Source organism: Gadus macrocephalus, chromosome 5 (genome assembly GCF_031168955.1).
Source record: "Gadus macrocephalus chromosome 5, ASM3116895v1".
Classification (NCBI taxonomy): domain Eukaryota; kingdom Metazoa; phylum Chordata; class Actinopteri; order Gadiformes; family Gadidae; genus Gadus; species Gadus macrocephalus.
The window spans coordinates 11,557,833-11,585,139 of record NC_082386.1 but is presented as its reverse complement, the minus strand read 5'-3'; the positions used below and the strand labels follow the sequence as shown (position 1 = coordinate 11,585,139).

Below are 27,307 nucleotides of genomic sequence, written 5' to 3'. Positions count from 1 at the left end.
TGAACCGTCGAATGGACTTGGTCAAACAGACATACAATAAACAATGTCTAATATTATAAATTATCTTTATATTTTAAACCATACATTACCATTTGTCTCTCCCCATATGCTGCATTCCACATACATGTAGAGGTATGTGTGTGAGTGAGTGAGTGAGTGAGTGAGTGAGTGAGTGAGTGAGTGAGTGAGTGAGTGAGTGAGTGAGTGAGTGAGTGAGTGAGTGAGTGAGTGAGTGAGTGAGTGAGTGAGTGAGTGAGTGAGTGAGTGAGTGAGTGTGTGTGTGTGTGTGTGTGCTATCTAACGTACAGTATGTGTTTGAGTGACTAACATGCAGTATGTGAATTTTGTAGAAAACAATTTGATTACATTTTTGAGCCAATCATTTCATGTTTGCGTCTGAGAGAGGGTTAGGCTTCCCTGACACCTATAGGATAACGCTAGGATAACGCTCACGCAATGCGTGTAGTGGATACCTTTGCCATGTATTGCCATTTAATTCAAGTCTATTTTCTCAGTGATCTGGAATCGTTGTTGATTTTGACGTTTTCTGATTTACATTCAGTCATTAACAGAAATGAATATACTTTTTTTGTATTATAAATTGTATCATTGAGTGGACCCTAGATTTGATGTATGAGTAAGCATGTTCGTGTTTGGTGGTCCTGTATATTATGACACAGCGTGTCACAAACATCGTTTCCCAAGACGCGGTATCATGTGTATCATTTTGGTGTTTTGTAAAAGCAAGCAGAATGCGGCAACGCATGAAACGGGACCCCGGCTTTGTAATCTAAACAGTGCAATCTATTATTAATATACGCTGCAACGTTACCCTCAGGAAACCCATGTTTGTGGGTGTCCTGCCCTGAAAAGTCCATTGAAGAGACCCAAACCTTGTCATTACAATGCCAATGATAATGACAGCTTGGAAAACTTAAGGAGTTATTTCAGTTTTCTCTTCTTGCTGTCACAGCAATTACCTTTAAATTTAGTCTTCAAACTCTGTGTGTGCCAGCGCAGCCTACGTCTATATGATGTCTTTACAGTACCCTCACCCTGACATTTGGAGATCTCCTTCTGTAAGCTCTCCGCTTCCTCCTGTAAACTGTACGAAATGACACAGGACACAGAGGAAATTATGACCTACGGCTTACTCAACATTGTTTCTTTTGGATGTGCAGCTTGTACATTTATAAATGTTGTTTTTTGATTTGAACAGCTGTGCTAAAGAGGTGAGGAGAAGAGATAAGGAATGGGCGAGGCCTGGATCCTACATAGGGGAAAAAAGTAATTGAGCAGCTCACACAAAACTGCTGACAAGAAAGATGCCATATCATGGGAGATCACGTGCAAACACATCTTGTTTGATAGAGCCAAACAAGTAAAAACCATAATTACACAGTAGAGCCTGCCGTCAGTATCCAGAGCGCCAAGTGTATATATTTCCATGTTGTAGCGGCGTGGTTCATTATCTCACAGTATAACATTCACACATGTTGTTTCATATAATTTGGACTTAAAGAAGAAAGACAGAAGTGGCTGTAAGTGGCATGACTATTGCTTTATTTTACTTCATATTTAGTACTACTACTACTAATAGGAGGCCTACCACTATAACTACTGCTACTACTATCACTATAACTACTGCTACTACTACTACTACTTCTACTACCATAACTACTGGATAAACTCAGGATAGCAGGGCCGTCTGCATCAGTAAGTGACACCAGCAAGGTTGTTGCATTGTCAGTGTTTCTATGGCAACAACAACATTCAAAACAAATTGCTGCCCTACACGAGCAGGCGGTGCTGATGCGGGGTCAACCTCAAAGTGGGTAACCAGCTTAATCATTTCTTATTGTGGGTCGTCAACCGTTAACCGCAGCGATGCCAAATAAAAAGGGGAATAAAGGAAAAGGCAGGTGAGTTTAACAGTTAAGATAAAAGTATGTACTTACGTATAGGCCAATGACTGAGTGAGGGGTTATGCAAGTTACATCTCGAATCATCCTGAGGTGGTTTATTTCGCGCTGATGACCGGTGATGACCGGCCCTCAGCACATTATTACACGGCTCTCTTCTAAATGAATCATTCATTTGGCACAACAAAGAGGCCTATAGATTTTATTTATTTTCAGAATCGTATATTTTTTTAAATTATGTTTCCGCCCAAAAAAGAGAATCAGTTCGATTCTACAGTGTCCATATAGCCTAGTGTCCACAGCAACCATCTGCTTATTCATAGCAGACTATACAGCGGCATTCGCTAATTGACCAATCAGAATCGAGTATTCAACTCAGCCGTGTGATCCTATTTGAAAATGAACGCGCACAATGTCCCTCAGCGACGCGAAGGAAGGCAAACAAGAGCCCAAGGCCGACAAAGAGTCGGATGTGGAGAGGGCGAAGGCCAACGCTGCCCTGTGGAGGCTGAGGTTGGACGTCGCAGAACAGTCGCTCGATGAGTACCGCGCCTCCACGGGCACGCTGGCCGCGGCCAACCAGGCCCTCACCAACCAAGTGTACCGCTCAGAGAAGGACATGATGGACATCATGGCCCACCTTAAGAGAAAAGACGCCGAGACAGACGCAAAGGTTGTAGCTTTAGAGTAGTTTTTTCTTTCAAAGTAGGATAAAAAAGAATAATTGAGTTTTGGTTCAACTGTCCACTAATTGCGCCTGTGGTCGATTTCACAGATAGCGAGTTTGGAGGAGCAACTCAAAAGTGAAAATGCGCATGCGCGTGAAGAACGGGAGAATCTGGTGGGTCTACTGTATGTTGAGACATGATGAGAACTGTAACGTTATATAAACTAAAAACACCATTAAGAACGAACAGCATGCATATCTGAGTCTGAGTCAATAGGATAGCGTCTTAAATGCCACCTGCCCGCTGCAGACTCAATGTTATCCCTGATGCTTTCACTGCAACAAACGTGCATTTAAAACTAAAGCATCTCAGAAATGTCGTTCGTTTTAACAGTTGTGGTCCATGTAATTATGTAGACATATATTATGCAAGATAAGAACCATCATCCATGCGCCATGCAGTCATAAACAAGGAAATCAATCCTTGTATTTTAGATCAATGGTCAGATTTTTAAAAATCTTCCCCACTGACACAACAACCTTTTTAAGATGATTGGCCTTTAAGTCAAATTCTAAGATATATTTAGCTTAAACGAAACAAGTAGCAGTCTGGCTATGATATCAAAACTATGGCCTAGCTGTTTTCCCATCTTCTCTTATTTCATGCTGGTGAAATAAAATGATTCAGAATGCGTTTGAATCATTCATCATTCAACCATGGAACAAAACAGACCCGGAGACCCGATCTGCCCCAGCTCAAAGCATCTCTATTTTAGACATGCAGGGAGCTGTCACATACGCTTGTGCTGAAATAAAAACCCATTGTGGTCCGCTTTAAAGACGCAACTTCAAAGTATTCCCTTTCTGCTCCATTTCTTATTGTGAGGTGATAAAATGGTTCACTTCACCCATGAACTAAGCTAATGTGAACTTCAAAAGCTCTCAGAGAACGGGAGGGCTCTGGGTTCCGTCTACTTGAATGAGACCTCACAGCATTGTGGCGAGAGGAGTCCCAATTAGTCAAATGATGGCATCATACTTTGCATTACGCAAGAGACTTTGGCGCGGCACTGGGCTCATCTCTCGCCGTTGAGGTGATGGGTATATTTTGGACGGATGAACGGCGTTTGCAAAGCGTGCAGATACTGCGCACGGAGAGCAGGCCTCCGTACCATGAAGAGCGCGTTGTACCGAACATACAGAGTTATCTGAAGAATAACAATTGGGCCGAGACTAGCAATCAGATAGTCGATACCCCCTTATTATGTCATCATCTACATGACTGTGGGTGTGTGTTTTGCTAGTCACTCATGACTTTGGTCTCTTTGTCGCATTTTTTGCCCGGGCTGGTGTGTCCACAGTAGCCGTTCAGGCATTTGGTCGGACTGATGGGGCCTCAGGTCGGGTTTCAGCTGGACCGGGTCCATGTGAACTTTTAGAACAGATATTCTTCCCAGATGTTACAAGTGGTAGTTCTCTCTTCCTGGAAGCTGTGGCAATTTCTAGGCCGGGTCGTCCGTGCTATCCTTGAAATTTTGGTTTCAGTAACCAAAAACTGCCCTTTATGGTTACTGAAAGAGGCGATGCACGCACATGATGCATTAACGTGGACATCAACGAGGTTGTAGAATTAATGTCCATTTCTTGAATGTTGTTCAATTATCTTTTTGCCAGGTCGCCGTGCACACTCTTCAAAACGAAGAGCTCGAGCAAAGATTCGGGGAGAGGGCCAAGGACTTTGACACGATCCAGGCGGGGCTGAAGAAGATCGAGGAGTTCCGCAAGACGAAGGCCAAGATGGAGCTGGAGCTGAGACGCGTAAGGACCTACGGCCTGTGGGGCCAAACGTCGCTCTGCTATCAGTGGGAGTGTGTTCACCCTGGGATCCCTGTGTGCTCCCCAGATGAGAGAAGGCATGTTGCTCGCCGAGAGAAAACACCTAGAGAACCTGGGCAGAGTGGAGACCAAATTCTACACCCAAAAGGTATCCTCAAAAGTATCACCGTGAATCATAAAGTCAACTCACAAAAGACCGGTGACGGAAGAGGCCGATGTGTTTACATTGAAGTTATTGATACTGAATACAGAGCATAGATCATCTGGTGTTTCTGCACTAAGCTGACTGTGTGGTGTGCGTCTTTCTGCAGCTGCGCCTTGAGAAGGAGGCTGAGCAGAGGCTGGCCCACCTGAGTGAGCTAGCCCACGATGAGGCCGTGCTGTGAGTCGGTTCACTCTCCTATCCTGGCTGGAATGAAGGCAATCATTATAGAAATGTGTATTTGGCTAGCCCACGTTTTGTCATGTTAAAGATACCAAGAGCCCACATCAGCAGAGAAAACAAGCCCATCCTGGAGAATTCTGTGTGTCCAGTGTATGCAGAGATCCTCGTGTTTATTGGTTTTAGGGAACCATACTACATCTCTTCCGTGTTTTAGTTATTTATTCCCCCCATGTCCATATAATATCAACAGTGATCCCGGTGTGGTCTTGCTAATTTTAGCTTCCAGTTGAAGAAACAGACCCTTTGTTGGTCCAAAGAGATGACTTGGTGATCATGGAGACTAAGCAAAAAATGTCTACGTATTTTCACCGTCCAACATGGCAGCATAATTTAGGCCTCATATTTATGGTATTTTATTGTCAGACCTGGAAAGTCACATATTAGGAAAGGCTTCCATGAACGTGTGAAAAGGGAAATTGGGGTGGCGTGGTGTAGCTGGGACCGAATAAGCAGTTCACCCAGCGACTTTAAAACATTGGTCTTCCCAGATGATCTGATCCCTAACTCACATCCTAACACAACTCCACAGGAAGCTAGACGACGCCTCCCGCTCGGTGTTCAAGGAGAACGTCCGTCTGAACGAGGCCTTGAACTACCACATCAAGGAGGTAGAGGACCTGAGGAAAAGGGCTGCCACCTCACAGGCCACCATGCTCAGGGACAAGGTATGACGTGAACGTCGGGTAGAGCGACTAAAACGGTGTGATTACGGGATGGACAGGGGCCGATCAAGTCCGAAAAAGCCTTTTTTTTTATTGCTTGTCAGACTTTTTCTGGTGATATTTCCCCCCCGATTGTTTGCTTGTGCTGACGGTGTGTATACTGCTTGTGGTCCCCCCCCCACCTCCTCTCTCGCTTGCCAGCCCTCTCAGCGGTTGGTGGTCATGGTGAGTTTCCACTGGCGTTTGGATTTAGTGGCAGTCCCCCCCCCCCCCCCCCCCCCCCCCCCAAAAAAAAACTTTTCCGGCGCTGATTCCCGACGCAAACAAACACTGACCACCTTAATCCCTCCCCTGATAATGACAGTGAACACAGGAAGGATTTATGACAAACCCCGGTAGTCTGAACCCTTTTCTGTCCACTCAGGGGTTCCCTGAACACCATAATCTGATAATCCGCCGGGTTCTTCCTGGCCGTAGCCAGCCTTGAGGTCAGCGTGGGCCATAGTCGTTATTTCCAACCCAAAGAAAGAAAAATAAGTCATTAAAAAAAAGGAACTCGACAAATTGGTGACAATCAGCATGTTAGCCCGTGCTGCGTGCACGTTGTGCGTGTGTGTGTGTGTGTGTGTGTTTGTGTGTGTGTGTGTGTGTGTGTGTGCCTTACCTGATATCTCAAAATGTGCAAAAAAATAAACTTTTACACTAGAATATAAACTACGTTCCGGACCAGAATCCCCCCGGACCGTCCCACATTGGTGCCAAGTCCCGATGGTTTGTGATTCATCTTATTTCAAGGCAGCCAGGTAGTAACCGTGACCGGATGTGGAGTTCTCGTGTCGTGTATCTGACACCCATAATGCATGAAATGGTTGAAATTGTACCGTACTAATTTCTAAACCCTGGCTACAGCGGCGGCTGGGTCCATGACGTAGGAGCATTATGAAGGGGAGCACTCGTGTCGAACAGATCCGATGACCCCCCACCCGTGAACCCTCTAGACCCTGATCTCTCGCACCTTCTCCCCCCCCAGTATACCGATGTGCGGATGACCCAGACGAACGCGGCCCAGATGAAGGCCTACAGGAAGGAGATCGCCGACCTCCGGGCCAAGCTGGACTACTCGGAGAAGGCCCAGGCGCTGCTGGTGGGGCAGCTGCTGCAGGAGAGCGGGCTCCGCGAGGTTGACAGCCGGGCCAGGTCTGAGGACCTGCACAGGTTCCAGAAGTTGTTGGCCAAGCGGGGCAGAGAGACGGCCCAAGGCAAGCGGCAGGTCGCCGAGACGGAGCTGCAGCGTTTTTTCCATGCCGCACTGTCTCAGGTGAGGCAGGAGATCCAGGCCAGCAGGCTGGTGTACAAGAAGCAGGCGTCGACGGCCTACCAGGGCAGCCTGAGGGAAGCCCTGGCGGGTAGGAAGCAGCAACCCCTCGTCCGCACCTTCAACAAGAACCCCCACAGCACCAACTCGGTCTACACGGACATGGAAGAGGCTCAGAAGTGGTATGGCCGAGCTCCTGCAGCGTCGGTCTGATTCCACTTTATTGGCTCAATAGTGTGCGCTGCGGTCTGCCTCAGACACGTTTTAATAGACAACCAAACACTGGTGACACCTTGCTTTAGACGGTATAAAACGTTTGTGTGGCTGTGAATCTAGGTTCATAGAGTGCGATCCTTTTAGTGATTGACCTAAAAGGATCGTGTTTCATTAGTAATTCCAGTCAAATAACATGTTCATGATGTTTTCTCCCCTGGATCGAAGGACTGAGACGCAGGGACAGAACGACCAAGTGGACGTCAGAGACCTCACTTGGGAGCAAAAGGAGAAAGTGCTGATGCTGCTCTTTGCGAAGATGAACGGACCAAAAACAAGGTAAACTCCCCTTGACTCCCTAACCCTGTCCCGCAGAGATGTGTGAGTTTACAACTAGCACAGCGAGACGTGGCGGTCACCTAAAGCGACCACTCTCCCTGGTTCCAGTGCCCTGCTGAGATAATAGCATCAGCTCCTCGTGGCTGAACGCTCAGCCACGAGTGTCTGAAGGGACGGGGAGCCAGTGACAGCATGCAGCGTGTCTGAAGCTCTGCCACTCGGGGACCCCTCCCTGGTTTTAATGTTTGCAACAGATATTTTTCTCAGAAGAAGAGGATACCATAAAACATAAGTTTGGCCTCGACCAATTTTCTTTTCCGTACGGCCGCCTAAAAAGAATTAAGACAGAGTCTGGGCACAATGGTAAAAATAGGACCGGCCACAGAGTCGTGTACTTGGAAACAAACATCTGGTCATGTCGATTTAGGCCTGTGCCCGTTTGGCCCATTTATTCAGTTCTTCGAACCCTTGTGGTCCAGGGAGAGCAGCTGGTAACGTGATTTCCCAGAGACGGTGTGCGGGAGATGTTAACGTATGGGCGTGCGGTGGGGCCCGCGAGATGTCCATGCATGTTGGCAGTGGTCTGGCACCTCGTCCTTTGATTGCGGGATCCGTTTACGGGATCCCGGGTCCGGTCGCCCCAGAGTAACGCTGGGGCTGGGAGTGGACCGATGCACTGCCAAGACCCTGCGTACAGTAGGGCTTCTAGACCTCCACGCAGCTCATCTCTCGCTTGACTCTGTTGCTTCAGGAAGCAATGCCGGAAGGAGGCTCCTGACACGTCCATGGAGCAGAGCGGGACGGACAGCGCGGACGCCCTGAGGTGAGGCACTGGCGGAATGCGTGGGAGTCCGACTCTTGTGTTCGGTCACTTGTAATTACAAAGCGCTGCGCTGATTTTTACCGGTACCCGCCTCGCGCGTTTGGCCTGCGAACATTCTGAGACGCTACTAAATGGTGACTGTCCTTCTCGCAGGATGACCCAGAGGACCTTCATGACCCTGATGCCCGAGAACAGCCTCCCTGACATCCACCAGTGACCCAGGTCTTGGCCTGGCTGTCCCCCCTCCCCCCACACACACTACTGTCGGCTGCTGCTGGGTGGATGGGAATAAAGAATATCCTAAGCATTAGGACAGGGATGTTTATTTTCCCAAACAAACATTGGTCAACATTTTATGAAATCCACTTCTATCCACCTTTGTTCATTCACTTTAGGCATGGTTTTCATTCTGATTCCGATGTTATTAGTATATTTTGTAGACAAGACGGGGAACACACATACGACAATCAGTAGAAAATCTTCACAGAAGGGAAATAATTATAAATATATTAAAAGTTTTTTCTGAATATCATCATTAAGGGGAAATGCTTTAATATCGTGTCTTTGGCACACATTTTTTACGTTTTCTATCGTGTGAGATAAGGGAATTATTAGTAATTTTCACATTTGAATTCACAAGACACCAGACAGGCTCGCTGCTAGCCATTTATCGCCCCATGGTTGGCATGGTAACTGCAGGACTCTTTAGTGTGGCGTCTTCAGCCTTCCACTGCGAGGTGACGGTCTTGATTTGTGTGTAGAATTGAATTCCCTGTGAAGGAGAAAGCGGAGCATATGAATCCTTTACAGCTGCAACTTTGGAATTCTTATTTTTATTTTCCTCCTTATATGAACATATATGCATGTGAGGTAGCCTATAAATGATATTGTGTATTAAGCCTTCAATACCTCTGATTACATCAGGATACTATATACCAATCTACCAGCCATCATAAAAGACTTGGCAGCAATGACACTAAATGTGTAGTCATTAAAAAGGGACTTTTCGGAACAGTCACTCACTTGTTTTCCATAGAAGTTAGTGTCCCCTCGGAAAGATCCTCTTGACCCAGTGAACGAAAACATTGGCAGCGGAACCGGGATGGGAACATTCACTCCAACCTGCAGATCACCACACCACACAGCACATCAACACACGTGTTGATTACAGGTAAGAAGAGACTCGCAGTCGTCCCTGCTTATTAAAACCCAAAACAAAAACATGACACCACTGAGCTAACTTTAAATAATTGTGGTTTGAATCTGTACCTCAGAGCGCTTCCTAAGCCCTCATTTATGAAAGCAGAAACTATAAACACAACATTTGTTTTGTTTTTCTGACTGCTGGAAACTGCCGTGACCGAAAGAATGTTTTAAGAAACCGCGGCGATCATGAGGACACTGGGCAGGAAGGGCTCTCCTGGCCAGCATCATGACAGGGGAGGATGGGGGGCCAGGATCCAGTCAGGGCACAGAAACGGCCTGACACAGAAGAGGATCTGTCTGTTGACTGGAGGTTTTTCGAGGAGAGCGCAGCATTCCCCGACATGTGAACAGCAAACACAGCGAAGAACATGGACCCACAGCCAAACAAACACGGGGGAAAGTGTCCATATTTACGCTTGAATCTTCAACAACCAAAACAAACTCGGAGGATTCCCTGTTTTGTGATATTAATACAAGACATTTTATTTTTCCCCCCGTGAAGACATCTTTCCATTTCTCCCGTGTTTTGGTTTAAAAACCACATATTTGCTCACGCTATTTGCAGCCTCACTGGGGAGGGGGTGGTTAGCGGCAGGGGGTGCCCGTGTGTATATTTTCATTCTGCAAACATTGCTATACTGGCTGGGGAACATAATAATGACATTATCATAATGTGTGTGTGTATGTTTTCAAACTCAAGTGTGATGTAATTCGCGTTTGACAGATGCTGCATAGACATGACAGGCGTCTGTGAATGTCTCCTTTCTCCTCGGTAGCACACACACACACACACACACACACACACACACACACACACACACACACACACACACACACACACACACACACACACACACACACACACACACACACACACAGCTATAGATGCTCACCTGGCCCACGTCCACCTCGTGAGTGTATTTGCGCGCCGTAGCACCGTTGGTGGTGAAGATGGCGGTGCCGTTGCCGTAGGGGTTGTTGTTCACCATGCTGATGGCGTCGTCCAGGGTCTCCACCTCCAGCACGACCAGCACAGGCCCGAAGATCTCCTCTGTGTAGCACTTCATCTGGGGCTGCGAGGGCAGGGCGGACGACAACACGCTTAAAACACACACACACAGGCTTTGGGCTTCTTCATGCCATGTTATTGCACTGGCACACATAGTATAATGTATTTACGTGCCAGAGCGGGTGCACCAAGCCCATGCGTACCGTGACATTGCCGATGATTGTAGGTCCCACAAAGTTGCCGTTCTCGTAACCCTTGACGTGGACGTTCCTGCCGTCCAGCAGCAGAGAGGCGCCCTCGTCCAGGCCGCTCTGGATCAGACCGTTCACCCTCTCCTTGGCCTGGGGGGAGATCAGCGGCCCCACGTCTGCACCGGGCTGGTCTCCTGAAGGGGCCCCGGAAACACACCCAGGTAACAAGGTAACTGACACCGTTGCGGCGGCCGATCGAGCATGCACTTAGAGAGAGGGAGCCGGCAGACAAGTACTCATTTAGCGGAGGGTTCCTTGCGTATTTAAGGGTCTGCTGCAGCCACAGAATCTCTGCTCTCACAGATTCCGGTAAATGGGGAGGCCGTCTGTCGTTTCTCGCCACAGAAGGATTCCACAACTTCCTTTCTCAAAAGGAATCGATGCGCCCGTCCCCCTTTCTGCCCCCCAGGCCGCAGATCTGCCCACCAATTTGCAGCATGGGCGCTTAGACGTGGCCGGGGGCAGATGTTAGGCTCTGGCGGAGCGAGAGACTGAGCTCTGGTCGGGGGGGGGGGGGGGGGGGGGGCGGGGCAGTGTGTGTGAGGGACGTACACTGAAGCCTGTTGAGAACCCTGGTGTGAGCTGAAGGGGGAGGCACAGGGTGGGGTAGGGAGGGTGAGGGAAGGGCACCTGCGTTGACGCGCAGCGCCTTGGATCGCTCCACCAGCTCCGGCAGCCAGCTCCGCGCCTCGCCCACCAAAATGGCGGTGGAGAGGGCCATGCAGCGCTGCCCGGCCGCCCCGAAGGCGGCGCCCACAAGCTGATTGAGGGTGTTCTCCTTGTTGGCGTCGGGCATCACCACGCCATGATTCTTGGCTCCCTAGCGTACACACAAGATGCGGTCAGCCTTTCACCAGTTCTGCTTTGACATGAATGAACTCATCAGTGCCATTACCAGGAATAACGCCATATGGTTTACTGAAATTTTTGTGTGTGACAATTGTAGGGTTGTATTAATAAGACAAGTGTTGAGAGACAACTGTATAAAAAGCATTAAAACCATAAGGCGGTGTCCCGTGTTTATACGGTTGTAAGGGCAAATCAAGCGTATTTGCTAGTCAACACTGCCACCTTCTGGTCACGTCTGACTTAACATGAGCGATGAAGTTTAGCTGGAACTCGACCACTTACCATGTTAGACTGAACCCTCTTTCCATTTCTTGATCCTCTTTCATATATGTATTCTCCTGCTTGGTTTGAGCCCACAAAGCTGATTGCCTTGATGGCAGGATCATCACAAATGAAGTTTACAGCTACAAAATAGAGACAAAAAGGATAGGAACATCAGATGACCATACTTTTACACTGTTCAAAATGTATTGATGCATTGTAATGAATTCAGTGTAAAGTTGGCAATTCACCTGCATTGATCAGCGACACAATAATACATTGTAACTATAAATTCATACAATAACCCACTTAAATTGCACATTTTAAATGTGGTAGCCCTAAAAATGCAGTTCATACTTTAATTATTTCCTGTTTTGTGCACAGTGCATAATAGAAAAAAGAACATAAATACATATTATATATAATTGTGATCATCCAGTCAACTCCACTCCCTGTTAGACCAATCTATGACTGACCCCGACTGACCCCCACCCCGACCCCCGGGCGGTCCCACCGTCGTGCTGGCCGTGGATGATGTTCAGCGTGCCGTCGGGGGCGCCGGCGTCCTGCAGCAGCTTGGCGAGGAGCATGGCGCAGCCGGGCACGCGCTCCGAGGGCTTCAGCAGGTAGGTGTTGCCGCACACCAGCCCCACCGGGAACATCCACAGCGGGATCATGGCGGGGAAGTTGAAGGGGGCGATGCCGGCGCACACGCCGATGGGCAGGCGGAAGGTGTACGTGTCCATGTCCTTGGTGAGCGAGGGCAGCGTCTCGCCCAGCATCAGGGAGGTGATGCTGCATGTGTGCTCCACCACCTCTGTGAGGGAGGGGGGGAGGGAGGAGGGGGGGACATCAGATACATGCCGGGGGGCTGATCGAATCAGACACACTAGGCGGGTGGTGGTGAATCAATGGGAACTTCTTGGAACGGGAGTACAAAATAAAAGTGTGACCGAGAGAAACAGCACAGCTCTTTGTTTACTGAATAATTCCAAATGAACTCCAGGGGGAGTTTTTGAGACCAACAAATGGGTATAGCCAAGAGCGGATTCGTTGAAACATGTGTCATGTTCGCGTAACACAATGTGTCAAGAAAAGAAAAATAAAAAAACTAGAAAACTTGTGGCCAAAGCAGCCGACCCAGAAGACAAAGTGTACTGATTAACCCACTGCAAGTTACAGGCCCAATGTGTGTCAAAACATGGCTCTATGTTGACCTTTGCATAAAGCCGATGCATGGGTTTCTGTGTGTTAAAACTTACGCAATCCTCTGAACACATCGCCCTCTGCATCAGCCAGGGTCTTTCCCTGTTCCAAGGTTATCGACTTGGCCAGCTCTTTCTGCACAGTAGGTAAAGACACACACTTAATCAGTCAACATTCACCTCTCCTCACACCCTTAACTATTGTCACCTAAGAGGACGATATAATACAAGATCTTAATAGCTGAGTCCACCACATGAACTTCCACCATAATAACACTTCACTCACAATATTGTCCTTGATAAGCTGCTGATAGCGCAGAAAGACCTGCTGCCGCGCCAAGATGGAGGTCTCTGACCAGGGGCGGAAGGCCCTGGAGCAGGAGTCCACCGCGGCCAGCATCTCCTCCTGGGTGGCTTTGGGGACGCGGGAAATCACCTCGTTGGTCGCCTGCGGCACGGAGAGACAATAATTACTCAGTGGGCTGAACTCCTGGAACTCCACGACCAAAGTATAGAGGCTTGGGGGAGGGGGGGGGGGTATTGTTCTAGAAAATAGCTGCAAGGTTTATTCCTGTCGAACCATGAGAAAGTTGTGATAGCTGAGCTGAACTATCTTTTGGAAGGTCGTTCAAAGGTCAGGAAGATAAAATACAGTTAAAAAACAACAGCCTTCAGTAAGGGGGAATAATTGACTTCATTGCATGATAGGTGAGTTCTCGGTTATTCATTATCCTTCTCATGAACAGCAGACAATTGGCGAATTATGCAACCAGAATATCAACTAACTAATGTACCACTGACTTTGTGCTCAGATCATACTTACAGGATTGTGAATATCGAGCCATTCTGACGTTGTGGATTCTACAAATTTCCCATCAATGAACAGCTTGGTGGTGGGCTGGTAAGAGAGCAGATATCAAGTCACACCGTGTCTCTGAACACAAACAATGATGTTATTAATGTACAGTTAAGGCAGCTCTACTGCACTTGGAAGGAGCTGATTTTATGGATGTCATTCAAAACTGTTAACTCACCACTGAAGAGTAGTAGCACTGATGGGCAACTCCAAGGGGAACCTGTTCAAGGTGGGGAAAACATTCTTAACCTTTCAAGTATCCAAACGTAGCTTAACAGTTCAGTTTATGCAAAGACTACTTGTCCATGTGATGTACACCTGTTGAACTTTGTTAGTAAGCCATTAATAAGCCTGCCGGGCACACTGTAGTATAGGGAACAAAGTCAAGTCTGGAGATTCAACCCAGGAGCTGGCTGTTGTGAGCCAGGGCATTTTATGAAATGTGAACACATATCAATCAAAGGATTGTAGCAAGGCCTATTGCCTTCAGAGGAGATATCAAAGGGCAGTCCTACGGGTCAGCCACTTAATGACAAACTAATCAAATAAACTAGTCACAAGTTAATGTCACAAGCATTAAGTCATGCAATAGGAATAACAGTTACAGCATTGCCTTTGGTTATATTATGCATTTGTATTATTTGCTCACCCTTTTCTTCAACATTGATCTCATTGCAGTGGCAGCCATGTTCGAAATACTTTTTGTTACTACTACAATAATTTGACAGACCCCCCAGGTGGAACTGTGGTAAACAGGATTCAATGAACTCCTTGACACACACGCAGTTCATTAGTAGGCGGGATCTAAACCATGCTGTGGCCCTTGATTCGTTTCATGTGAGCACGCCTGTTTACATAGTAGTCTTATTGGGTACATGTCACGCAAACCGTCCAATCGCTAGCCTGCTGGATTATGATGTCCCGCCTCAATGGGAAAAGATATCTTCTGATTTGACAAGCCTTTTAACCAGTCATTTCGTAGGGGGAATAATATATTACCCGCAAAGTTGACGCTTGGAAGGCTGAACAATGTCAAAATAACGAGGGTTTATAGTGTGTGATTTGCACGACACTGTTATAATTGATACATTAAGCTAATGCTGACCGCAAAACATTTCGAGGAACAACCCGTAGGACATGAAATGCAAGTGTAGTGCTATTATCTCGCATTTTAAAACCTTATCAGGACCTTCACAAAGATGCGTCTCTCCATCGTCAGCCTTGCCAAGGTACACAAAAGCATGTTGTGAGCTGCAACGCCGCAGCTAAGCTGCAGAGACATGTGGTTCGAAGTAGCTAATGCGAACCACATTGACTCCCGAAGTGCTTGGTCACTGTGCAAAGATGAGGGAGGAGGGTTTTTAGGGAGCGATTCTATTGGCTGCACCAATGATGGGCTACGCAAAAAAGGTCTGAGCTCCTCTTAAACATATCTTAAATAGTTGTGGAAGAGTTCCCTCTGCGGAAAAATATGGCTACGCATGATAAGGTGAACTGATTATCCAGAAGTAAATGAGGACAAATGTAGATTTGTTTCATACGTGCTTATGTTCTCCTCTGATTACAGCCCATTCTTCACGGTTACTTCAGAAGTTCTTGTTCTTGGAGGGTCCGCATCGGTAAGTTATTATTGGGCTGGGCCTGCATTGTTTTCTGAGCTCCTCTGCGTTAAGGTTACAGTGATTCATAACCTATTTGGTGTCAGCTTTTGCTCTCAAAGGGATTGAATACGAACAGATTCCAGTCAATCTAATCAAAGATGGCGGTCAGCAGGTAATTTAATCATTGCCCATTTAATATGCTCTTTACAACACATTCATGGTTATGAAATGCATGCAGAATAATCTGTTATACTTTTGGTTTCATTGTATTAAGCTCACAGATCAATACAAGGCACTCAACCCCATGCAACAAGTGCCTGCAGTGGAAATCGATGGAATCACTTTGTCCCAATCAGTGAGCTCTCATGCACTTTGACATTAATACATTTTTCTTTAAAAGCGCCTTTCAATGTACCCTTGGACACTGTACAAATAAAAGGGCCTATAGTCAATAAAAGTACATAGTCAATAGCAGTCCCACACATGATCAGATAACACTGACAATATGGACATCGTACATTCAGACAGGAACAAAAAAAGTGTACACCTTCAAACTTTACTCATTCATTCCATTCCAATGTAAGCGCTTAAGGTATTGGTACAACGCATGCTGCTTCTACTCCTCAGTTAGCAGTGATCCAGTACATCGATGAGACCAGGCAGGGTCCCAAGCTCCTACCCGTATGCCCCAAGAAGCGCGCCCAGGTGCGGATGATCTGTGACATCATTGCCTCTGGGATCCAGCCTCTTCAGGTACATCCTGTACCTTCCGTTTTTAACCAGAGAGATGCATCTGTTTTGATGAAGTCACCACAACACCGGTGAAGCACCTGAAATACATGTTTGTCAATATGAAATAAACTGCAATCTAGCCATAATTATATGACTCCTTAGCATGAGTTGTGTTGCAACAGTGTAATGCTTTTTGATACACATGGGTTATCAAACATGAACTTCTGGATTTTTTTTGGTTTAAGAGTTCGGCTAACCTGCAACATAAGTTATCAAGTTATGAAACTCTGCTTCCCCAGAATCTGTATGTGATCCAGAAGATCGGAGCAGACAAGGCGCAGTGGGCACAGCATTTCATCCAGCGAGGTTTCCAAGGTATTCAACAGGACGTTGTACACGGCCACTGGTTGCCCATCCTGTCTACCAGACTAATTGTATTCCCTGCTTTTATCCCCAGCTTTAGAACCCATCCTTAAAGAAACCGCTGGGACATACTGCGTAGGAGACGAGGTAAGGATAGCCTTGTATCATCCTGATGGCTCTGGAGGACTCATTCATAATGTAGTGACCCCATGTCCCTCTGTCTGCTCTAGATATCCATGGCAGACATCTGTCTTGTGCCACAAGTCTACAATGCAGAAAGGTTAATACTTTACTTCTAAAACAGTTACTTAATATAAATACTGCCTACTGTACTACAAGTGTGATCCTCCTTCTCCTCAGGTTCAAAGTGGACGTTGGCCAGTTCCCAACGATTGACCGACTGAACCAGACCTTAGTGGGGGTCGAGGCCTTCAAGTTGAGCCACCCGTCCTGCCAACCCGACACGCCTGCTGATCTGCGTTCTTAGGATGCAGGACTCGGCTGCAATTGCATATTTGTAGAATAAAACAATTTCTCATAATTCCTGTGTCTATACGGTCTTTCAAACAAAATCCAAGGGAATGTGCAAGTTTACATTTTTATTAACATTTCATATCATTACTTATACTTAAAATAGCATATAGTACATCGTCTAGGACTTTCTCCGGAAAGATATTTTAGACAAGGTCCATACATAATTGATCCGTCTTAATATAAAAAATAGTCTATGAAGAAGGCATAAGGATCTTAAGTGATAAAACATTATTTTGAGTGTCCGATAGGTAGAAATTGTAGCATTATTGAAAGATGGTTAATGAAAAAAGGCAATTCATGACAAACACCATGTAAAATAATTCCTTTGAAAGCCTTTACTTATTAGGGACATCCACTGTGTACTTGATGGCGTCATTGTACACGGTTCTTGAACAGTCCGAGCCACCAAACACCAGCAGTGTGCCCTGGAGGGCGGCAGCCCCCTGCTGGTTCAGCTGGGACCAGCCAAGGCTGAGCAGGGCGTGTCCGGCCCGGGGCGTAGAGCACAGCAGGGGGGCTGCCACTGAGCTCCAGGTGCTGGTGTCTGAGAGATCAGGGTGATGGTTACTTTGGTTTTGCATGTCTTGACCCACCAAGACTTTGAATAAAAACCACAGACGATATTGCATTCTAAACCATGATAAGCTAGTGGTTAGGGGGTTTGATCCACGGTCGAAAGGTCAGGAGTTATTTGTCTATACCCTAACCACTCATTTAAAAAACTAAGTCACTTTTCACTGAGTCGCTTAACAAAGGTTGAGGCTTGATGACTGAATAAATCCAACACAGAAAGCCGAAGAGGGGTTGAGTATACAGCCGTAATTGTCCTTTGATAACACCAGCACAGTGACCCCTTGGTGCACACAAGGAAATACGTTCATAGGGAAATGGAGGAGTCACCAACCCATGTTGAAGATGTGAACGTCCTGCAGGTCTCCGATGGAACTGCAGCCTCCACTGACCAACATCCGGTTGCCAGGAACTGCCAGGGCCACATGGAACCTGAACACACACAAAATAGTTGTTTAAATCAACTGATGATAGGTGGTGTGAATCAAGTTCCATTACAGCTATAAAATCAGAGCACTGATAATAACAAACCACCAGTGAAATGAAAGATGCGCCATCACAGAAAACATGTTTAAAATGACTAACTGGAATCTACAAGCACTACATCTACATCATACAGACATGTTTGTACTCCATAGTCACATCGGTGGCTACAGTTAGAGATAATGTGGCTATGCTACAAGTTGTTGTGAAAGCTAAAAGGACAGACGCCAAAACCGATGTGACATGGCTGAAGATCTCGCTACTCACCCCCGGGGCAGTGGCGCCATGTTGTCACACCGCACAGCTGTGTACTCCATGAATCCTGCCCAAAATAGCAACAGACTCTTTTTAGTGCGAGGCAGGAAGTCTTTGAAATGGTCAAGTTCAGTATCTTACCAAGATTTAGGATGTGCAGATCGTTGAGGTAAGTAGCCGTGTTCCTGCCCCCGAAAACAACCAGCTTGTCCGAAAGCAAGATGCTTGAATGCCTGTTGAACACATGTCATTTTTATCTATAACCATGTTCCATATAAGTAACGATTGATGGAAGGTCAACATTGAAAATTTGTATATTTTAAGTCACTGTTGTAAAAGCTCAAGCGTGCTCACCCAAACCGAGGCAGTGGCTTGTCCCCCTCCACGATGGGCTTGTACCACAGCTCATCCCCGGGGTTGAAGATGGACAGAGAGTTAGTGCAGGCTTTTTCCCCAGAGTGACTGCTTGGATGAACTCCCCCAAACACATACAGCTCCTTCTTGTAAAAGGTTGCCGTGTGATAGGCCAATGTTGGGACTTTTCCTTTTGCCTAAGCAGGGGAAGCATTTAAGCATTTATATCATTGATAACAGACCACTAAATCAGTGGTTCTCAAACCATTTCTGATAGTGTACCTCCTTTAAGATATTTTTGTCAGTCGAGTACCCCCTTCACTGGCATAAAAAAAAAAATAGAAGCTTTCAGAATAGAAACTAGCTCAGGGTTAAAAAAAAAAACAAGATAGCTAGCTACCCCCTGCACTACTCCAAAGTACCTCTAGGGGTACGCATACCCCCATTTGAGAACCACTGCTCTATATCAATGTCACGATTTGAGCCCCAAACCCACAGTGACCAACTTCCAGGTCCAGGTCTCAGTGTTGAGAATATGCAGGTCACGGTAGGTTTTGTCCTCTCCAACGCCACCGTACACAAACAGGGCCTTGGAGGCAGGGTCAAAGGTCGCCGAGTGGCCGTGCACACAGGGTGGGGCGGGGCCAGAGGTCGAGGAGTTAATGGGAAACCATAAGTTGTGTTCTGAAAGATGGATACACAACGTGGAAAAACATAACTTACCATGCCTGCATCAGCCACAAGTTCATTGGGGCTCAAATGTAATCAATGTCAATAGTTGAGTAACTGATCAGCGTTAGTTTCTCGTCATTTGGATTTTGAAATCACTGTCTGGTAGCTGCTAGGAAAGTGTACATTATACGATAGAAAGAATTGGAAATTGGTTCAAAATATAACCCCATCATCATCGTCTCTCTCCCACTTCCTAAAATCATTGTTTAGCCTAACAAAAAAAGGTGCCAAGTAACCTTTGACAATATGAGAAATTGGGTATTTGGTGACTTTGCCGATTGTTAGACCACAAAATTATAAAATAATCCAACCTATCTCCAATTTCCACAGAGAGTCTTTGCAGTGTTTCTGCTCTGATGTTTTCCCTCCAATCACAACAGCTGTATCCGGGTCAGTCAAACACATGGTGTGGTTCCAGCGTTTCGATGGGGCCACTGTACAGGCATAAAAAACAACATGAAAACCAACAACAAATGGGGCTGCAAAACAATGTTTGCGATGATATTGGCCTCAATGATTTACTGTAGTTGGAGTTCTGGGCCACTCTGCTGTCTTTCTTGATTGGTACAATATTTTCTTTGCTGTTCATCCTTAGGATTATTCTCTTTGCGTTTGGGGGCTGGGATGAGGACTCATTATTATTCTTTATATCCTCCATGACTGGACCTCTCGGACCAACCATCCACAAGGAGGTAGGATCCTATATAATAGACACACAGCATAAATGGTTACCTTCCCTTGACAATGATATGAAGACAATTAAACACGTCTTACCTTGGACAGAATGATGGATGCATTAACTATAAAGGAGTCAATCGTCGTTTCACATTTGTCAGTCTGTGACATTAGTTCAGCATTTCTAACACTGTCTTCTAATTGGGAAGAATCGTCAGTGATCTTCAAAAGATAATGTTTAACAGGTTAAATCTTTGATGCATTTATGCAATACAAAACATATATTATTCGACTGAAAATAAATCATACCTTTACACTCAGCGTGCTTTGGGTAAAAGTGTGGGAAAGGTCGCCGTGCTGCTCTGGGAACATACGTTTCCTTTGCACAAGTGGAGTACTGCAGTTGAAACTGTCTTTGTCCTGTGGCATTACAAAATATGTATGAAGCCTACTGCTGCAGAACGCATTCGAAGGCACACGTTGGAACACGTAAACGGTCGTCCGACTTAACCTACCTTTCCACAAACCGTGAGCAAAATCTTCCCATACACCCCTTTTCTACCTTTCTCGGCTGCTGCCCCAACAATCTCCGGGATCCATTCTCCTTCCCATGTAAGACACCTAATTATGTTAAATACAATTTATATTACGTGTTTTACGCAAATATCTTTAGGCATGATTGCCTGACATCAGTCGGAAGCACTTGGCGTGCATCTGCACCTGGTTTCAGAGGAGAGAATGCCAATTCTCTGGGCTTCCACATCCTCGCTGACGAGGACCTCCACTAAAACTGTGGCCTCGCAGCATTTCCATTCCCCGAGACCGAAGATCACCAGCAGCTTCGGTAAGGGCAGTGGGATGTGGACTTGAAAGCACCTGCGGTTCGACTTACTACAAGAGGGCCCGAGTTAAGACATTTAAAATTGGAGGGAATATAAACATAGGCCTATTCACTTACAGCATTAGGGGAACATACATGGTCCTACCTAATGAACTGACGAGGTGCGTCACGTAAAGACCAAAGGACGAAGAAGTTCAACCGCCCCATATTATCCACTGGTGTTGATGCAGTACACGAGGCCTTCAAAACACACTTCGCATTGGTAGGCTGGATATTAACGGAGTTTGATTGAAGCACCTGTGCATAAGGCCGTACCAGTATTCCCCAGAAGAACCTTTCTTCTGGAGCTCACTTGCACCGGCTAATGAGGATCATATAAACACTGGCACTAGATATAATTATAGTGACACTGACGAGCCCTACAGGGAGAACTAAAAATAAAACCAGCTTCAATGCAACTTCTGTAACAAATACAGCAATCCCCTCGTGAGACAAAATGGAATCGCCCGGGACCATTTAAAACGAGCCTTACCCAATAGGTCTATACATGGAATAGATGGATAGAGAAGCTAAGCAAATACATTTGCTTAGCTTTGACTCTTCATGACATCAATAGTTAGGCTTGTATTATTAAATATTAACTATATAAACTTGTCAAAGTGTGGCATAAAATCAATGATCATACAGAAAGCATATCATACACACAATGTTCCATCTTTATTATAGAATACAAATTTCTGAAATAAAATACAGTAAAGCAAACGCAGGAAGATTTAATTTAATCGCATTCAGTTGTATACTTCAGCAGCAGCAAACCCCATTATATCTTTGGAAACATGCATGCACAGCACAATTGCGTGAGGTAAAACCATGGATGTAAAGAACACATTGACATAGAAGGAGACGGCAGGTTGTTCTTATCGTGTATTCCTAATACAAAGCGTCTGCGCTAAAACCAACCTGTAGCCACCAGAATTTACATAGACCTGTGCCTGAAAAGCCGCATATGGTCTCTATGGAATAACAACTCTCCTGTGTTTTGCTCTCACATGAGCTCCCTACCTCAAAACACACAAGCCAAACGTGAACAGGTCAAATATAAATATTGAATCTATATGAGGAGAGCTTTTTGAGATAAGGGATGGCTTTTTATTTTAATCATAAAACCAGACTGTTAACCACTATGGATGACTAATTGAACTTGCTACTTTACATTCACTAGCCTAACAGACTTGGAGCTTCCACTCCTGCAGGGACACGACTATGACACACACACACACACACACACACACACACACACACACACACACACACACACACACACACACACACACACACACACACACACACACACACACACACACACACACACACACACACACACACAAAACACCTGGCTCAAGCCACACACTATTTAAACAACATTACATGTTGAACAAGCACATGATTGGGTTACATGGAAGTAAAAAAAAACAACAACACAACTATATTCCGTCTTGACACGAGAACACGTGTGACGGTGTGGACGAAGCCGGCTGGAAATAAAGATGGTGCACCTATACACAAACAAAAATTATCTCCCATATACTTTGAGCTATTCTGAAGCACCTGGCCCCACCACGCAAGTGTCTTACACCTCTTCCCTGACTGATGCTACCATAGATATCTGTTGTCGAGATAATATGCACCTTTTGATGTATACTCTTGATTGCATGGTGCGTGTATAAGGGACACACCACTTTTGCAAGGCTTTTCAGCCATTGGAGCAAATTTAGCATTTGAAATGATCCGGTCTTATAAACTCTGCATGTAGCCATATGACAGCACGTGTAGATAACGATAAAAATAGATGTGCCTATAGTTGATTATTACTTTAACAAGGGTAGAATCGAAAAATAGTTGATTGTTCTTGGGAATAATAGCTTTTTCTGTTTTTCCCTCAAACCAAACATTCTTAGAAAACAACTAACTGGATTTTCAGGCACTGTAATATACTCTATAGTAAAGCGTTTTGTTTCGCCACAGTGAGTAGGAGTTATCGAACTTTAGCTGGTAAGTGCCTTCCCCTGGGAACTCATGACTGCCACCGTGCACCAACAGGTGGCTGTCCTGCCGGTAGACCGGTAGGATCTCCCCCAAGTTCGAGCTGTTCAGTATTTTGGAACCCTTTTCCACATCGCCACTGCTGACCGGGCCTGCAGTGTGGAGAAACAAGGGCCACTTCTGCTTAGCACAATAGCACATCACCAAGTCATGCTTCATAGGACATCGAAATGATATATAACTGGAACCCATCACAGAAATAAACACGTTTCTGTCCCCTTATCGTATCACTCAGTTGCACATGTCCAGCACAAAAATTAGCTTCACATCACTTTCCTTCCGACCTAACCTAGCATCGTTCTATCTTATTGCTTTTACTTTAGAAAATTCAACATGAATATCTTCATGTTTATCACCTCCCCCCCGCAGAACGTACCTTCCACCTCCTCCTCTTCGTCCTCGTCGTCGCTCGACTCGCTGATGTGCACCGTGATGTTGCGCGTGGTGACCGGCGTGAAGTCGAAGTACACGCCGAAGCCGATGTCGTAGCCGTCCGTGGCGAACTCCCAGCACACGCGCTTGCTCTCGGGGACGGTGGGCACGTGCACCGTCATGATGTCCCCGCGGTACACCGTCACCACGCCGTCCTTCTCCGTCCGCAGCGTGGCCTTCAACTCCTTGATGGTGACGGAGGTCCAGGTGGCCGCAGGGTCCAGTGTGGGTAACGGGGCTGAAGACGAAGAGGAAGATGGAGGCACGTCGGACAGGGAGCAACAATGATTTGAATAACGTCGCTTCCTTAACGAGATTAAGAATCAAATCAATGAATCGTCTTTTTAATGCCGTCAGTTATTAAGGGACGATCTATTTATAATTGGGCTGTTTGAGAGTGTGTTCAAGATGAATCTTAGCTAACAGTGTGTTGCATAACCCAACAGGGTCCCACCTTTCATCTCACTGGAGAGCTCGGAGGTCCCAGAGGGACAGCTCTCTTCAGCCTCACCCTCCAGTTGTTCAGCTGGAATACTCTCATGACTGCTCTGAAAAAAACAAACAGAAATAATGTTGGTGGAATGGATGAGATGTCACACACACACACCCACACCCACACCCACCCACACACACACACACACACAAACATTTTGGCTACCTTGAAAATGACTATGTAAGGTAATTCATTATTTAAATTCATTAAACATTCACTTACATCAATGCTGTCTTTGGAATCCGTTGCGTCAGAAGGGCCATCCATATTGGAATCGCTAACAGAATTGCCCGAACTCTGTGAAAGATCTGTATTCTGGAGACTGCAAGGGAAAACCTTTGTGAATTGAGTACCGCATTAAATACAATCAGCGTATTTTTTTGTGGTTAAGTCACTTGCAGTCATAGAAACAGTTCGTATGGAACAAATAATTTAAAGTATAAGTCGGCAAATTATTTTTACAAGCGGCAACAGGTTACCTCTCTATTGGTCGATCCTCGCCTTGGTTCGAGGTGATCCCAGGGAAAGACGACACGGACAGAGAGGACAGCCTTGACTGGAGAGCAGATGTAGTGTCTAAGGTCTCCATCACTAGAAGAGAAGATCAACACTCCCGTCTTCTCTCAGAACATAACCCCCGCCCCTCTGCACAGACACCGAGGCGCGGTGCTCCCGTCCACTGGGTTTCAACCACTACAGGCCAGTACAACGCTAGCCCTGGCGACTGTCTTCATGATGGTCAACAAACCAATTTAAACTGTAAACAGTGCACGATGCAAATCACTGCCATTAAAACGACTGCGTTATTCCTCATATGGCAAAATGAGGAAGTCTCGACAACATCCGCTTCTTAGAGGAGAACTGGCAGCGGTTCTCTAATCGTACTAGTGAAGCCAAAACAGAACAGAAACACCGTTTGAACTCACCAGATATAACAGGTAGTGGTAGATTAAGGCTTGGTTGTGTAGTATTCGGAATCGAACTTAGTCCATGGGGAAACAATGGTAGCTGGTTTGGCGCGGCAGACTCCGCTCGGCTCGGTGATGCTTTGCAGTAAAAACAGTCCCCAGTTATTCATACTTCCGTGTTTTGACGAAAATTGTCGAAATTTCACGAATCTGTGTCGAGGCGGTCGGCGGGTCAATTTTATTGTAGCGTTACAGACAGTGTAAAGTCAACATACTCAATTTATTATATTGTGTTGAGTGATTAATCCAATAATGACACGACGAATAAGCACATATAATAAAGAAATTGAATTAATTTATTTAAATTGCTTCCGAGGCATGACTTGGTTGAACCAAAGATAGTTCTGGTTTAACTAAACACACATTCTAAGAGAGAAAATTTGACATGGGGCTATGGGGCTTCTCCGTCGTTGCTGTCGATTTGTATGCCATTGAGATGGCTGCTGGGATATTTGGACTTCTTGATATAAATAATGACAACGGTGTGTCCTTCATGTGGACATCAATCAAATTAATCCAGGGGAAAGGCCTTGGGAAGAGAAATTATGAGAATGCTTATTATACTTCATGAGCGCATTTTACTTTGAAATACAGTGTTGACATTGACAACAGCCTTAAGAAAGATATATATGTTATAGGCAATGCAGGCTATGGTATCCAACACTGGATTGCCTGTCAGAAGCATAACATTGGATTCCACTTACTCATCAGGGGAAAGAGACGATGCATGGGCAGAATTGATGTAACTTTGTGTGGTGAATTCCTGGGGAGCGTTTAGTTGGAACAGGTTGTTGATGAGGACAAGAGTGTCTCTGGACGCCAGACAGGCAGAAGTGCAGATGTTCAGGAGGCTGTACAGTACTCCACTAACCCACTTCTGGTCCAGAGAGAGGCCACCTATCATACATTCCCACGCCATCACAAACCAAGTGGTTGCAACAACATTCAACATTCAGGAATAATATATAACCAAGTGTGACACCGTCGACCTGTTCACAGAATGATCACTTAAAAACTAATTCTTGAACAATGTATCTCACTAAACCGCTCAGAATTATAACAGTACCAATTATAATATCCATACTACTGATCCTATTGTTTAAACGTACTACACTAGTCTACACTTCAAGAAAGAACTGGCCACGTGAGTCGTTAGCGAGAGTCATACCGCTCATCTCCACAGGACAGGATGCTTTTATCATCACAGGGTCTCTTAAAGCACTGGCGATTCCATATGAAGACTTCCACAAATCTGTCGTCTCTCCAGTGACAAAGTCGTACTGTGGCTTTAGAATGAAGCTGTGCCCGAGAATATTTGCCAATCTGAAAGAGAGAAGTAATAGTTGGAGCCATATTAAGTGTGTGTGTGTGTGTGTGTGTGTGTGTGTGTGTGTGTGTGTGTGTGTACCTTTTGGGAGGCACCGCAGTGATGAAGCTGTACACCAGGCAGTGCTTTGGCAGATGCGTGCGCAGGTCCGCCCCGACCGAGGCCAGGTTGCAGGGCAGGAAGCACAGGAACAGCACGTCCGCCCAGGCGGCCAGCCTGATGTTGTCAAAGTAACACTCCACTCCTCTCTGCGAGCAGTCCGCTGGAAAACAGTTAGAAACCCATTAAAAGCATGTCGACAAAGTCCCCATTATTTGGTATTCGGTAGGAGGGTTATGCACCGGAACTTTCGGGTCTTCGAGTAGATATGTTAATCTGAGTAGGATGCATCCCAGTGGTCTCCAGAAGTGATGTTAGAAGCTGCTTCCCGATGCGTCCTAGTCCGAGGATCCCGACGCGTAACGTCAGGTCGTTCATGTTGCCGCCTGACTCATGATGGCGTTTGGCATTCTCTCTGATATGAAAAAGCAAAATAATACTAACGAATACAACAGGGTTCCTGCAGATTTTTTGGACCCATAATAAGCATTCCATGTATTTACCATACGGTATTATCACGTTCCTTTAGTACAACGATAACGTACCTCAGTGAATGAGAGAGTCTGCATAAAAACGCAGCATGTGCGCAGCCACATATCGTGAGCTGATTAGATCGCGCACGAATAACTTCGAGTTCTTTCTCGTCGTCGCCGAGAGAAGATTCAAAAGAAAACGAGTTCAAGTCAATAGTAAGGTCAACCATCTCCGGGAAATGACCGGTTCATCCACCAACTTTTATTACACTATCTTACGTATCACAATTTTAAAGACTTCACTGCTGGCTACCACCATGGCAACGCCTGACTTCACAACCTGCTGCTAGCTACCCCTCCACACATAACAAAATACGTTCTGTTGACAACAGACCCTATGCTGAAATGTTTAG

At 45.9% G+C, this 27,307-nt stretch overlaps 6 protein-coding genes across 14 annotated transcripts in view; 2 read left to right on the top strand and 4 right to left on the bottom strand.

The window, feature by feature from the left end:
* tmed8 (transmembrane p24 trafficking protein 8) overlaps positions 1-25,150 on the bottom strand; it is a 33,813-nt gene extending 8,663 nt beyond the window's left edge. Inside the window, exons 1-6 of one of the 2 annotated variants that reach the window (XR_009525787.1) lie at positions 24,954-25,150; positions 24,507-24,618; positions 24,250-24,349; positions 23,989-24,082; positions 23,479-23,772; positions 22,391-23,194 (exon numbers count right to left, since the gene is read on the bottom strand). Coding sequence is in view for 1 of the 2 variants with exons in the window: in XM_060052303.1 (XP_059908286.1) it covers positions 22,977-23,194; positions 23,479-23,772; positions 23,989-24,082; positions 24,250-24,349; positions 24,507-24,616 (816 nt within the window). In the remaining variant the exon portion in view is untranslated. Of the gene's footprint in view, positions 1-21,694; positions 23,195-23,478; positions 23,773-23,988; positions 24,083-24,249; positions 24,350-24,506; positions 24,619-24,953 lie in introns of those variants that run through there. The other variant, XM_060052303.1, reaches the window with a different exon arrangement.
* On the top strand, positions 1,654-8,737 carry LOC132457902 (basal body-orientation factor 1-like). The gene is made up of 11 exons (XM_060052298.1): positions 1,654-1,922; positions 2,346-2,595; positions 2,698-2,763; positions 4,264-4,407; positions 4,493-4,573; positions 4,737-4,807; positions 5,400-5,535; positions 6,563-7,029; positions 7,289-7,399; positions 8,151-8,222; positions 8,376-8,737. The coding sequence occupies exons 1-11, from the start codon at positions 1,888-1,890 to the stop codon at positions 8,437-8,439; spliced, it is 1,497 nt and encodes a 498-aa protein (XP_059908281.1). The 5' UTR covers positions 1,654-1,887; the 3' UTR covers positions 8,440-8,737.
* On the bottom strand, positions 8,530-15,190 carry aldh6a1 (aldehyde dehydrogenase 6 family, member A1). 2 transcript variants are annotated; one of them, XM_060052297.1, is made up of 12 exons: positions 15,049-15,190; positions 14,038-14,079; positions 13,827-13,901; positions 13,290-13,451; positions 13,061-13,139; positions 12,313-12,615; positions 11,820-11,941; positions 11,319-11,508; positions 10,641-10,822; positions 10,322-10,501; positions 9,246-9,344; positions 8,530-8,994 (listed from the first exon to the last, which is right to left on the bottom strand). In XM_060052297.1, exons 1-12 carry the CDS (start codon positions 15,169-15,171, stop codon positions 8,890-8,892), a joined length of 1,662 nt encoding a protein of 553 aa, XP_059908280.1. In that variant the 5' UTR covers positions 15,172-15,190; the 3' UTR covers positions 8,530-8,889. The 2 variants fall into 2 exon arrangements, with proteins under 2 accessions (XP_059908280.1, XP_059908279.1); XM_060052296.1 differs by lacking the exon at positions 15,049-15,190 and adding an exon at positions 14,509-14,798.
* Positions 14,947-17,096, top strand: gstz1 (glutathione S-transferase zeta 1). Of its 3 annotated transcripts, none has more exons than XM_060052304.1 (9): positions 14,947-15,088; positions 15,427-15,478; positions 15,565-15,632; positions 15,735-15,815; positions 16,088-16,213; positions 16,492-16,567; positions 16,650-16,702; positions 16,786-16,835; positions 16,916-17,096. In XM_060052304.1, exons 1-9 carry the CDS (start codon positions 15,059-15,061, stop codon positions 17,040-17,042), a joined length of 663 nt encoding a protein of 220 aa, XP_059908287.1. In that variant the 5' UTR covers positions 14,947-15,058; the 3' UTR covers positions 17,043-17,096. The 3 variants fall into 3 exon arrangements, with proteins under 3 accessions (XP_059908287.1, XP_059908288.1, XP_059908289.1); XM_060052305.1 differs by lacking the exon at positions 14,947-15,088 and adding an exon at positions 15,131-15,269; XM_060052306.1 differs by lacking the exon at positions 14,947-15,088 and adding an exon at positions 15,195-15,348.
* Positions 15,864-21,570, bottom strand: zgc:163014 (uncharacterized protein LOC100038766 homolog). Of its 5 annotated transcripts, none has more exons than XM_060052292.1 (13): positions 21,145-21,570; positions 20,879-21,049; positions 20,674-20,779; positions 20,468-20,578; positions 20,258-20,380; positions 20,006-20,183; positions 19,795-19,917; positions 19,248-19,435; positions 18,752-18,948; positions 18,539-18,630; positions 18,410-18,464; positions 17,994-18,091; positions 15,864-16,290 (listed from the first exon to the last, which is right to left on the bottom strand). In XM_060052292.1, exons 1-13 carry the CDS (start codon positions 21,204-21,206, stop codon positions 16,268-16,270), a joined length of 1,527 nt encoding a protein of 508 aa, XP_059908275.1. In that variant the 5' UTR covers positions 21,207-21,570; the 3' UTR covers positions 15,864-16,267. The 5 variants fall into 5 exon arrangements, with proteins under 5 accessions (XP_059908275.1, XP_059908273.1, XP_059908274.1 ...); XM_060052290.1 differs by lacking the exon at positions 15,864-16,290 and adding an exon at positions 17,138-17,633; XM_060052291.1 differs by lacking the exons at positions 15,864-16,290; positions 20,258-20,380 and adding an exon at positions 17,138-17,633.
* A 110-nt stretch (positions 25,151-25,260) lies between the features above and the next one.
* noxred1 (NADP-dependent oxidoreductase domain containing 1) lies at positions 25,261-27,226 on the bottom strand. Its single transcript, XM_060052302.1, has 6 exons — positions 26,967-27,226; positions 26,664-26,836; positions 26,404-26,584; positions 26,164-26,318; positions 25,700-25,892; positions 25,261-25,524 (listed from the first exon to the last, which is right to left on the bottom strand). The coding sequence occupies exons 1-6, from the start codon at positions 27,122-27,124 to the stop codon at positions 25,362-25,364; spliced, it is 1,023 nt and encodes a 340-aa protein (XP_059908285.1). The 5' UTR covers positions 27,125-27,226; the 3' UTR covers positions 25,261-25,361.
* Positions 27,227-27,307: the final 81 nt, after the last annotated feature.